The 13738-nt window shown below is 40.4% G+C and overlaps 1 protein-coding gene across 3 annotated transcripts in view; it reads right to left on the bottom strand.

Moving 5' to 3' along the window:
• Nucleotides 1-1620: 1620 nt before the first annotated feature.
• Nucleotides 1621-13738, bottom strand: part of LOC113893368 (ankyrin repeat domain-containing protein 26-like) — a 49513-nt gene continuing 37395 nt past the window's right edge. For 2 of the 3 annotated variants that reach the window (XM_027543371.1, XM_027543373.1), the window contains 2 exons: nucleotides 13044-13072; nucleotides 12108-12948 (listed from right to left, as the gene is read on the bottom strand). In XM_027543371.1, the coding sequence (XP_027399172.1) occupies nucleotides 13051-13072 (22 nt within the window). In that variant the 3' untranslated portion in view covers nucleotides 12108-12948; nucleotides 13044-13050. Of the gene's footprint in view, nucleotides 2121-12107; nucleotides 12949-13043; nucleotides 13073-13738 lie in introns of those variants that run through there. The other variant, XM_027543370.1, reaches the window with a different exon arrangement.

Genomic DNA, 13738 nt, shown 5'->3' with positions numbered 1-13738 from the left:
TTTTTTAATATAGGAGAATACATAGAGTTTTTTGTTTATTTATTTTTTTCTCTTTTTGTCTGTTGTTCAAACTCAGTCAAAGCACCTCTTACACAAAAGAGCAAACAAACAATTTTAAAAACCTATTACTGAAGAAAGAACAATCTCACAGCATCTCAGAACTCAGTCTTCTCCTTTGTACATAAACACTTTTTTTTTTTCCTTTTTTTTCCTCAGGGTTTATACTACCTATGGGCTTCCCTGGTGGCTGAAATATTAAAGAATCCACCTTCAATGGGGGAGACCTGGGTTCGATCCCTGGGTTAGTAAGATCCTCTGGAGAAGGGAACAGCTAGCCACTCTGGTATTCTTTCTGGCCTGGGGAATTCCATGGGCAGAGGAGCCTGGCAGGCTATAGTCCAGGGGTTCACAACGAGTTGGACATGACTGAGCAACTTTCACACACACACACACACAATCTATGTAACAAAATCACACATGTCAAAACTTTCTACATTTTAGTAAACAACATAATGGAAAGGTCTGTCTCAAAAGAAACATCTGAGAGTGCTGATTAAAGCATACGTGGGAGCACACGTATTTGTTATTAAAAAGATCCTGAAGCAGCCATGCTGGAAATCTAAGTGCCCAGCGATTGCAGAAAGCAGAGAAGATCACACATATTCAACCACAATGAAGAGATTAGAGGGAACCCATGTTCATGTCCCATCTCTCAGTCAGTGCTTTCTTCCCATTCTATGGAAATATAACTTATATTTAACCCAACAGAGTTAAAGGGGGAAAAAAAAGACACAAAAACCTAGCTGATTATTCTTCTTAAGCAATTTCCTTGGTGCTTATTCTGGCTCAGACACCCACATGGTAAATAGCTAAATGAGTTTCCCAGTCCATATGAAGACTGACGGAGAAGAATTAGATATGAGAATTGATTGAAGGACAAAAGCCATGGAAATAGTTTCCTGAATCCCTGTTATTGAGATAATAATAGATTTCTACACAATTACCTTTTTGGATGATCCCGCTTTATTCATAAATGGAAAATCAAAATGGACCACATCATCAAGAAAGAGAAAAACCAAAGCAAGAGAAAATGAGAAACTCTTTTGGAAGTTAAATTTTCTTTTTCCAGAGCCAGCAACTCTACTTGAAACATGTCTATTTCATTCTTAAACCTCTGCATATCCTTCTCTAATTCTTCATTTACATACACTTCAGATGCGCTGTGACTATTAGGTGGAGAAGAATTCCCATTTTCTAACTCAGGTTCCATGCTTTTAATGTCACTAGCGCTGCAATTATCTGCATGCAGTGGCTTCTGGAACCAGTCCTGTATTGCTTTATTTTTCAGATCAGTATTTTAACAACAGCAAGGGGAAAGTGAATTTTTATTTGAATTCTATATTTCATCTTACCAGAGTAGACAAACCACAGACTAGAATGACATGCCTGTCCAATGTCTAATTTCTGATTAGTTTGATCTTGCCTTATATTTTGTGACATTTGCATATCAATCTCTTGGTCTTTCACTTCGAATATAGCTACCGGCTCCCCTACCTTTTTATTTTCTGTATCATTATAAAAACTCTCTTAAATTTTCATAAACACATGTGCAATGTCTAGTTAATAATTTTCAAAGTCTACTTTATTTTCAGGGAAAACAAAGCTTTGAAGATGACAGACAAGTCTATCCAAGGGATCCAGAGTTACAGACCACGGAAAAACATTTTTGAGACTGGGTTCTTTTTGTTCAGGAAATGCTTGGAATACTAGAGAGACAGATACTCCAAATGCATCTTTTTCTTCATAATCAGGTATATTATTTGTGAGATTAGGAGATATTTCCTTTAGGTTTGCTCCTTCTTTAGGGTTATCACATAGTGGATCTTCCTGAGGAGAAACGGTAATTTGGTATTCCTCACAAAATTTCACTGAACTTTCACTTTAACTCATTTGTGATGGGTGTTAACTTATGTTTCCATTCTAATTTGCCTTGGTTGATACACATTTTCTCATACAGTACTACACCAGATAACATACCTGTGCATAGTTATTCTCATCTTCATCAGGTTTTTCTTGTTCTTCCTCTGTTATCATTTCCAAGTATTGTTCTCTTGACAGATCTGCATGTTTAGTTAAAATTACTTAGAATGTTTAGATAAAAGACATAATCCTCATTTAACAGAGATCTAAAACATTGTATGAAACGACAGATTAAGTCAATCTTAATCCTCGGCTGAATATTTACTTCTTTAAGAACTACTTCCAATGACCTGAAAACTTCAACAAACCATTTGGGAAATACCAGATGTCACCAGGTTCAGTTCAGTTCAGTTCAGTTGCTCAGTCGTGTCCGACTCTGTGTGACCCCATGAATCACAGCACGCCAGGCCTGCCTGTCCATCTCCAACCCCCGGAGTTCACTCAGACTCACGTCCATAGAGTCAGTGATGCCATCCAGCCATCTCATCCTCTGTTGTCCCTTTCTCCTCCTGCCCCCAATCCCTCCCAGCATCAGAGTCTTTTCCAATGAGTTAACTCTTCGCATGAGGTGGCCCAAGTACTGGAGTTTCAGCTTTAGCATCATTCCTTCCAAAGAAATCCCAGGGCTGATCTCTTTCAGAATGGACTGGTTGGGTCTCCTTGCAGTCCAAGGGATTCTCAAGTGTCTTCTCCAACACCACAGTTCAAAAGCATCAATTCTTCAGCGCTCAGCTTTCTTCACAGTCCAACTCTCATGTCCACACGTGACCAATGGAAAAACCATAGCCTTGACTAGATGGACCTCTGTCAGCAAAGTAATGTCTGCTTTTCTTACAGGCACACAAACAGCTCAAAGATTCAGTCACAGATTGATCCAAACAGCAGTGAACAAAACAATCAGAAACCAAGCAAAATACAAGACAGACATATAAAGTCACCATACATTCTCTTCTCTACTTCCTAACAGGACCTTTTTAACAACATGCCAAGCATCAACTGCAACATTATTCATGGTTTACAAAATTCCCCTTACTTTTTAAGCTTTTATCAGTTCCTTCATCTGAAATGCTTCCCTCTACTCTTCCGACAAATTACTTTTCATCTTTTAAGGCTCAACCTGCTTTGTGAAGTTTTCTTTTATTACTGCCATCTTTCCCCTGATAAAGAGCTACGCTTTTCCTTGTAGCTCCCTTAGTACTTTAAAGATTTTACTAGTGTATCTTTCTAGATTTTCCTAGTGATAGATATAGATCTGAACTGTAAATTATTTCTTTACATGTCTATCCTTTTGGCTCCTAGACTGCAGAGGACAAGCTCTTAAAAGTCACCTTGGTATATACAGTGTGTTTTTTTTTTTTTTTTTTTTAATTGAAGGATAACTGCTTTACAGAATTTTGTTGTTTTCTGTCAAACCTCAACATGAATCAGCCATAGGTACACATATATTGCTCCTTTTGAACCTCCTTCTCATCTCCCTCCCCATCCCACTCCTCTAGGTTGATACAGAGCCCCAGTGTCTCTTATTCAATAATTATTTCTTGGGTTTCTACTTAGTACTAGACACTGGAGTTTCACGAAAAATGTAGAAAAGGGTGTCAGGGATGGCTTTTCTACAGATAATGCCTGAATGCAGACTTACACAGTTCAAGGGAACAGAGGGCAGGAGAGGGAGAGCATTTCAGGCTGTAGCAAGATGGGGAGAGAAGCACACACACCACAGGGTAGATATATGTCCAAAGTGAAGGGATGGGACTGACGAAGGTCATGGTATCCAGTCCCATCACTTCTTGGCAAAGAGATGGGGAAACAATGAGAACAGAAACAGACTGTATTTTCTTGGGCTCCAAAATCAATGCAGATGGTGACTGTAGTCATGAAACTTAAGGACGCCTGCTCCTTGGAAGAAAAGATATGACAAACAGCGTATTAAAAAGCAGAGACGTTACTTGGCCAACAAAGGTCCATCTAGTCAAAGCAAAGCCTTTTCCAGTAGTCATGTATGGATATGAGAGTTGGACCAAAAAGAAGATTGAGCACCAAAAAACTGATGCTTTTCAACTGTGGTGTTCAGAAAGACTCATGACAGTCCTTTGGACTGCAAGGAGATCCAACCAGTGAATCCTAAACAAAATCAGTTCTGAACATTCACTGGAAAAACTGACGCTGGCGCTGAAGCTTCAGTACTTTAGCCACCAGCTTCGAAGAGCTGACTCATTAGAAAAGACCCTGATGCCGGGAAAGGTTTAAGTAGGGAGGAGAAGGGAATGACAGAGGATGAGATGGTTGGATGGCATCACCGACTCCATGAACGTGAGTTGAGCAAGCACCAGGAGATGGTGAAGGACAGGGAAGCATGGTGTGCTGTGGTCCATGGGGCCACATAGAATCAGACACGACTGAGCGACTGAACAACAACAGGGACAAGTGATGAGGGCACCAGCAGTAGTTCAGAATTCTAGAGCAAAGGATTGAAAGGGCTAGAGACAGTCAGGCAGAAGTCAGATTATGAGAGCATCAATGGTGCTTTAAGAGATCTAGACATTAATGTGACTCAGAGTGCCTCATGGTCACGTGTGCTTTTGAGATTGGGGACTCTAAACACCACGGGAGGGAGGAATCTGAAGGGCATACGAATAACCGGAGGAAGGCAAATCTGAGGGCATTAATACTGAGCATAACAAGGTGATGCAGGCCTGAACTGAGGGAGTGTTTACAGAAATATTTAGGATATAAAACTTTCAGGGTACAGTACAGAATAAATCTTTAAGGATTTATTTATAAATATATAATAAATTTATTTATTTATAAATCTGAAGGATAAAATAACTGCTCGTTATTTTATAAAATGTATTGACTGAGAAGAAAATGATCAACATTAACTGACCAAAGTGGCTTCTATCTATTTTGTAGTTTTCCTATCTCACATCGTCCAGTGTGGAAGGGACTCGTGTAGGCATTTTTTTGATTTTGTTTTTCCTGGACCTACCAAGCTCATGGAGAGACAAGAGCAAAAGATCCAGTTGTATATATTAAAAGAAAAAAAGACAAACACATTGATTTTAGAGCCTGTAGTCACTACTCTAGGAGATAACTGAGAATATTCTGTAAATGCAAGGTGAGGATAAAAAAGAAAAAAGTACAGGAGTGAAAAAAGACAGAGTGGATGATTTTTTACTATAGTCCTGACCGTATGACTGATTAAGGGCACTAAATTAATTAGTATTTATGGACAACACATTCTTAGATGTGGTTACTCAATAGACTGGGCATCCTAGCAGAATCAGAATTGACTTTCTATATACTGCTTTTAAGTGATACACCACTCCTTTATGCCAACCTCCCTTGTGAACTCTTAATTCATTACAAATACTAAAACAAGTTGATATACTATGTGGACACAGCTGAGAAGAAGGTACTATGTAGCAAATTTCCCATGACTCCCATTCCCATTGGGAAAGCCAATTCTAAAAAATATGAAGTCACAGAAAACACAAGAAATATTTTAGTATTTGGTATCAGAGTGGCTTTTGCAGTTATACTAAATATAATCATGACTAACACTTATGAATTGACAGCCATATAAAAACATTGCTACGGTCATCCCAGTGCACTAAAAAAAAAAAAAAAAAATTGCACGAAGTCCCGTTTTGAGAAGGCAGTCTCTAGATGGCTACCTAGTCTCCCAACTAGTCCCAGAGTTCTAAACATAATCCTGCTACCCACTCTCAGGTGTATGCTAAACACCAGCCTGAACGAACTTACGTTTTCCTAACTCTCTTTGTTATTTATTGTATTACTATGGTCAGAGGGGCTTCCTTGGTGGTTCAGAGACTAAAGCGTCCGCCTGAATGCCAGAGACCTGGGTTCGATCCCAGGGTCAGGAAGACTCCCTGGAGAAGGAAATGGCAACCCACTCCATTATTCTTGCCTGGAGAATCCCATGGTTGGAGGAGCCTGGTAGACTATAGTCCATGGGGTCACAAAGAGTCAGATATGACTAAGCGACTTCACAACTTCACAAATGGTCAGAGGGAGAATACACACACCTTGCTAAGAGCTACTGATTGGCTGTAGGTTGCATAAAAGGAGTCAGCACAAGGTAGACTTTGCCACAGAATCTAATTTGGAACCTTCAGAAGGATGGTAAGGCCATGCCCAGGCTGAGACAGCTGAGTGCTCTGGGCTTCTGCATTACCTTCTTTGCTTCCTCTGTTTCCTGGAAGCTCCCACTTGCATAGCTGGCAGAGCAAGTAATTCCCTACCGGGAACACCGCTACAGTCTTTATCTTCATTTTATCAATTATGGTCTTCTGTCGAAATTCTGTGGATGCTGACTGATTTTTGGTCAGTGAATGGGACACCAACGCACACTGACCATCAACTTTCAAATGCCTGGCTCTTTGACAAGCCTCATTATTGAGGCTCAAAGCAGCAGAAGCCCAATTTGAAAAATGTGAAAACCAAGTCTCCATTTATTAGAATGTGAGAATACAACTCTGACTAACTTGTACAAAGTCTTTCTTCAGAGAATCAGTTCCATGCCCTCCTCTCCCATGAAACTCACTAGTCCTTCACAGCTTACGGTATCTCACATGTCACCGTCATTCATGAAGAGATGTAAACTACTGTGTCTTATTTCTTCTACTTTTTAATTGCCTAGTATTACTGATTTTGATTCACTCAACTTCTATTACATATTCTGTATTCCATAAGAACTTTACCAATAATTTTTTTCAACATCAGTTCAGTTCAGTTCAGTTCAGTGGCTCAGTCGTGTCTGACTCATTGCGATCTCATGAACTGCAGCACGCCAGGCCTCCCTATACATCACCAACTCCTGGAGTCTACCCAAACTCATGTCCATTGTGTCAGTGATGCCATCCAACCATCTCATCCTGTGTTGTCCCCTTCTCCTCCTGCCCTCAATCTTTCCCAATACATGGGTCTTTTCAAATGAGTCAGCTCTTTGCATCAGGTGGCCAAAATATTGGAGTTTCAGCTTCAACATCAGTCCTTTCAAAGAACACCCAAGACTGGTTTCCTTTAGGGTGGACTGGATGGATCTTGTTGCAGTCCAAGGGACTCTCAAGAGTCTTCTCTAAAACTACAGTTCGAGAGCATCAATTCTTCTGCGTTCAGCTTTCTTTACAATCCAACTCTCACATCCATACATGACTATTTTTCAACATACAAATATATTAAGAAAAATGTATATCTACCTTATTTTACACTTAATTATGCCTTATAATACTGTGTGCTCTAGAGACCATGGTTTTAAAAACACTTTAAATGAATGCTACTACTTTAATTAATGTTACAAACCTAGACAACATTAAAAAGCAAAGACATCACTTTGCTGACAAAGGTCCGTACAGCAAAAGACATGGTTTCTTCAGTAGTCATGTACAGATGTGAGAGTTGGACCATAAAGAAGGCTGAGCACCGAAGAACTGATGCTTTCAAAGAATGATGCTAGAGAAGACATCTGAGAGTCCCTTGGACAGCAAAGAGATCAAACCAGTCAATCCTAAGAGAAATCAATGATGAATATTCACTGGAAGGACTGATGCTGAAACTAAAGCTCCAATACTTTGGGCACCTGATGTGAAGAGCTGAATCACTGGAAAATACCCTAATGCTGGGAAAGATTGAGGGCAGGAGGAGAAGGAGACAGTAGAGGATGAGATGGTGGGATAGCATCACTGATGCAATGGATAGGAACGTGGGCAAACTCCGGGAGATGGTGAGGCACAGGTAGGCCTAGCGTGCTGCAGCCCATGGGCTCACAAAGAGTTGGACCCAACTTGGCAACTGAACACTACCACCAATGACAACTTTTTTAATTATAATGAGATGGTCTTTCCCCAGATTATCAATATCTTCAGAACTGATTTTTTAAGCCGTGGATAGACATAAACTTATATGAGACATGATAGTCTTGTGGGTGACCAATTGTTTCCACGTGAAAATAGGATAAGTCTAGAACCACACTGGATCCAAAGAGCACAGAGCACCATGAGGGAAGAATGAACACAACACAGAAATATTTGCTTAAAAAAAAAAGGAACTCTCAGCTCTAAATTTCTTAAGAGAAATCAAAGAAACAAGCAAGAAATGTAAAAGTGAAACTTTAAACCCCGTGTCAACACAAGGGTCCCTTTATCATTTCACATCCAACCATGCCAATGGTTTAAAATGGTGGTTCTGTAGTGTGCCCTGAGAATTCCTGAAGTCCAGAGACCCACTGGGCCAGGGGATCCAAGAGGTCAAAACTCTTTTCACAACAACTCTAAACGTTACTTCCATGCTCAATTATGTTCTGAGTGCACACAGGAGTTCTCCAGAGACAGGATATGTGATATCAGAACTCTAATGACGAATGGAATTAGCCATTATGATTGTGTGTGCCTGTATTTTTACCTTTTTTAGTTTTATTTTCCAGGAGTCTCTGGCTGAGGCAAGGGTTGGAGGTGGCCTGCTGCCTGGTCAGGGTCACTGAGTGTAGCAGTGCATGCATGGGACCTGTTGAAGGAGGTGCCATTATCTTCATTACCTCCTCCATAGTTTGGCCTCATCAAACAACAGGGAGGGAACACATCCCCACCCATCAACAGACAACTGGATTAAAGATTTACTGAGTATGACTCTGCCCATCAGAATAGGATCCAGTTTCCCCTTCAGTCAGTCTTTCCCATCAGGAAGTTTCCATAAGCCTCTTATCCTTATCCATCAGAGGGCAAGCAGACTGAAAACTCCAGTCACAGAAAACAAACCAAACTGATCACATGGACCACAGACTTGTCTAACTCTATGAAATTATGAGCGAGCCATGCCGTGAAGGGCCATCCAAGACAGACGGGTTATGCTGGAATGTTCTGACAAAATATGGTTCACTAGAGAAGGGAATGGCAAACCACTTCAGTATTCTTGGCTGGAGAACCCTATGAACAGTATGAAAAGGCAAAAAGATAGGACACTGAAAGATGAACTTCCCATCAGCAGGTCAGTAGGTGTCCAATATGCTACTAGAGGTCGGTGGAGAAATAAATCCAGAAAGAACGATGAGATGGAGCCAAAGCAAAAACAACACCTAGCTGTGGATGTGACTGGTGATGGGAGTCAAGTCCAAGGCTATAAAGAGCAATACTGTGTAGGAACCTGGAATGTTAGGTCCATTAATTAAGGCAAATTGGAAGCAGTCAATCAGGTGATGGCAAGAGTGAACATCGACATTTTAGGATCAGTGAACTAAAATGCACTGGTTTGTGGTTTAGGCCGTAAGTCCTGTCCGATACTTCTGACCCCATGGGCTATTTGTAGCTCGCCAGACTCCTCTGGTGATAGGATTTTCCAAGCAAGAATGCTGGAGTGGATTGCCATTTCCTTCCTCAGGAGATCTTTCTGACCCAGGCATCAAACTCGGGTTTCCTGCATGGTAGGTAGATTCTTTACCGACTGAACTACCAGGGAAGCCCCGAAATGGACTAGAATGGGTGAATTTAACTCAGATGACCATTATGTCTACTACTGTGGGCAAGAGTCCCTTAGAGCAAATGGTGTAGCCATCACAGTCAACAAGAGTCCCAAATGCAGTACTTGGATGCAATCTCAAAAATGACAGAATGATCTCTGTTCATTTCCAAAGCAAACCATTCAATATCACAATAATGCAAGTCTATGCTCTGACCAGTAATGCTGAACAAGCTGAAGTTAAACAGTTCTATGATGACATAGAAGACCTTCTAGAACTAACACCAAAAAAAGATGTTCTTTTCAATATAGGGGACTGGAATGTACAAGAAGGAATTCATGAGATACCTGGAATAACAGGTAAATTTGGCCTTGGAGTACAAAATGAAGCAGGACAAAGGTGAACAGAGCTTTGCCAAGAGAACGTACTGGTCATAACAAACACCCTCTTCCAAGAACACAAGAGAAGACTCTACACACAAACATCACCAGATGGGCAATGAAGAGATCAGACTGATTCTATTCTTTGTAGCCAAAGATGGAGATGCTCTATACAGTTAGCAAAAACAAGACTGGGAGCTGACTATGGCTCAGATCATGAACTCCTTATTGTCAAATTCATACTTAAATTGAAGAAAGTAGGGAAAACCACTAGACCATCCAGGTATGACCTAATCAAATCCTTTAGGGTTATACAGTGGATGTGACAAATAGATTCGAGGGATTAGTTTTGATAGACAGAGTGCCTGAAGAACTATGGATGGAGATTCGTGTCATTGTACAGGAGGCATCGATCAAGAACATCCCAGAGAAAAAGAAATGCAAAGAGGCAAAATGGTTGTCTGACGAGGCCTTACAAATAGCTAAGAAAAGAAGAGAAGCTAAAGGCAAGGGAGAACAGGAAAGATATACCCTTTTGAATGCAGAGTTCCAAAGAATAGCAAGGAGAGATAAGAAAGCCTTTCTCCGTGGTCAATGCAAAGAAATAGAGGAAAATAACAGAATGGGAAAGACTAGAGATCTCCTCAAGAGAGTAAGAGATACCAAGGGACCATTTCATGCTAAAATGGTCACAATAAATAGAGAAATAGTATTGACCTAACAGATGCAGAAGATATTAAGAAGAGGTGGTAAGAACACACACATAAAAACTATATAGAAAAGAGCTTCATGATCCAGATAAGCACGATGGTGTGATCCTTTACTTAGAGGCAGACATCCTGGAATGTGAAGTCCAGTGGGCCTTAGGAAGCATCACTACAAACAAAGCTAGTGGAGGTGATGGAATTGCAGTTGAGCTATTTCAAATCCTAACACATGACGCTATGAAAATGTTGCACTCAATATGCCAGCAAATCTGGAAATCTCAGCAGTGGCTACAAGACTGGAAATGGTCCGTTTTCATTCCAATCCCAACGAAAGGCAATGTCAAAGAATGCTCAAACTACCGCACAATTGTACTCATCTCACACACTAGCAAAGTAATACTCAAAATTCTCCAGGCCAGGCCTCAAAAGAACATGAAACGTGAACTTCCAGACATTCAAGCTGGATTTAGAAAAGGCAGAGGAACCAGAGATCAAACTGACAACATCCACTGGATCATGGAAAAAGCAAGAGAGTTCCAGAAGAACATCTACTTCTGCTTTATTGACCACCCCAAAGCTTTTAACTGTGTGGATCACAACAAACTGGAAAACACTTAAAGAGATGGGAATACCAGACCACTTGACTCAAGAAATCTGTATGCAGGTCAAGAAGCAACACTTAGAAATGGACATGGAACAACAGACTGATTCCAAATAGGGAAAGGAGTATGTCAAGGCTGTATATTGTCACCCTGCTTATTTAACTTATATGCAGAGTACATCATGCAAAATTCCAGGCTGGATGAAGCACAAGCTGAAATCAAGATAGCCGGAAGAAATATCAATAACCAAAGATATGCAGATGACACCACTCTTATAGCAGAAACCGAAGAAGAACTAAAGAGCCTTTGGATGAAAGTGAAAGAGGAGAGTGGAAAGATTGGTTTAAAAATTCAACATTCAAAAAACTCAGATCATGGCATCTGGTCCCATCCCTTCATGCAAATATATGGTGAAAGAATGGAAACAGTGACAGACTTTACATTTGGGGAGGCTCCAAAATCACTGCAAATGGTGACTGCACCCCTGAAATTAAAAGACGTTTGCTGCTTGGAAGAAAAGCTATGACTGACCTTGACAGCATATTAAAAAGCAGAGACATTACTTTGCCAACATCAGTCTGTCTCGTCCAAGCTATGGTTTTTCCAGTAGTCATGTATGGATGTAAGAGTTGGACTATACAGAAACTGCACAGCAAAGAATTGATGGTTTTGAATTGTAGCATTGGAGAGGACTCTTTAGAGTCCCTTGGAATGCAAGGATAGCCAACCACTCCATCCGAAGGGAATTCAGTCCTGAGTATTCATTGAAAGGACTGATGCTGAAGCTGAAACTCCAATACTTTGGGCACCTGATGTGAAGAACTGACTCACTGGAAAAGACCCTGATGCTGGCAAAGACTGAAGGTGGGAGGAGAAGCGGAAGACAGAGGATGATATGGTTGGATGGCATCACCAACTCGATGGACTTGAGTCTGAGTAAACTCCGGGAGTTCTGATGGACAGTGAAGCCTGGTGTGCTGCAGTCCATGGGGTCACAAAGAGTCGGGCACCACTGAACAACTGAACTCAACTGAACTCCCATATAGTAAACATCAATAGACATAAAAGTTCCTTGGAATTCTCAATAATTTTTAGAAGTATAATAGGATCCTAAAGCAAACAACTTTCAGAATCACTGTTTCAAAAGATTATGTCTATCCAATAGTCATTAAAGTATGATTACTTCCCCTACTTCTAATAATCAAAGACACCACAAACTCATACACACACACAAACACATGCACATACAAATACACACACACACACACACACACACAGCCTGCTCATCAAAACATCTGACTGGCCTACATTCATCTGTGTAACGATACTATAATAAAACAATTATAAGCTGAAATATAACTGACATATTAGCAGGTGAAGTTTTACTCTAGGGGAAGGTTAGAATTCAAACAAGCATTTTTGGACATTGGAAAAAACTTAGAGTCTAAAATTTAATCTCGGAGAGTTCCTGAGAAGTATAGAGATTCCAAACTGAGAACTTCAGAGTGTCGAAACATATACAGAAACATGTTGAGTTGAAGCTTACAATTTAAAAACTTGTTCTTATCCTTGTAAATATCTTTTGTTTCAAAACACAGGTATCAACAATAACATTTGCTTTATGTATGTCCAATTCTTCAATTAAATTTTCAAAGAAAATATTAGAAGTATGAAGACTGAGCATTTCAAATAGTTCAATGTCCCTCTTTCCAGAGTTAACTGTGCACTGCAAAATTAACCTGAACTGGATGTTTGTAAATCCTTCATTCTGTTTTATTAGGAACAGACTCCTTCGTTCTGACTGCTGGCTGAATGGGGTTTGGAAACAAGATGATTACTAAACAATGTACATAGGAGACGATCCACAGTTCAGAATTCAAGGTAAAATCATAAACGTTTTTACCTTCACATTAGAATATTTCCCAGGAGAATCTAAAAAGAAAAAGGGACACAAAGTTAATTACATGTTAATATGAAAGCCAGCTGTACATTCATGCAGAGTTAGTACCGAGCAGAATCGTCACACTCTGCTTTGGCATTGAATACATTCAGTTTTAGTGTCTTGTTTTTAGGGGGATCTTAGGACACTGGTAATACAGACATAGGAATTCACTAAAGACAGTGAAAAGGAAATACTACATTTAATTGCCATGGAATTATTATAAATTAAAAATCTTGCATATTTCAAAATTAATGTTCAGTTCAGTTCAGTTCAGTCACTCAGTTGTGTCCGACTCTGTGTGACCCCATGAATCGCAGCACGCCAGGCCTCCCTGTCCATCACCAACTCCCAGAGTTCACTGAGACTCATGTCCATTGAGTCAGTGATGCCATCCAGCCATCTCATCCTCTGTCGTCCCATTCTCCTCCTGCCCTCAATCCCTCGCAGCATCAGAGTCTTTTCCAATGAGTCAACTCTTTGCATGAGGTGGCCCAAGTACTGGAGTTTCAGCTTTAGCATCATTCCTTCCAAAGAACTCCCAGGGCTGATCTCCTTCAGAATGGATTGGTTGGATCTCCTTGCAGTCCAAGGGACTCTCAAGAGTCTTCTCCAACACCACAGTTCAAAAGCATGAATTCTTCCCGCTCAGCCTTCTT

Source organism: Bos indicus x Bos taurus, chromosome 5, assembly GCF_003369695.1.
Source record: "Bos indicus x Bos taurus breed Angus x Brahman F1 hybrid chromosome 5, Bos_hybrid_MaternalHap_v2.0, whole genome shotgun sequence".
NCBI classification, from domain to species: domain Eukaryota; kingdom Metazoa; phylum Chordata; class Mammalia; order Artiodactyla; family Bovidae; genus Bos; species Bos indicus x Bos taurus.
This window is presented reverse-complemented; position numbering and strand designations above follow the sequence as displayed.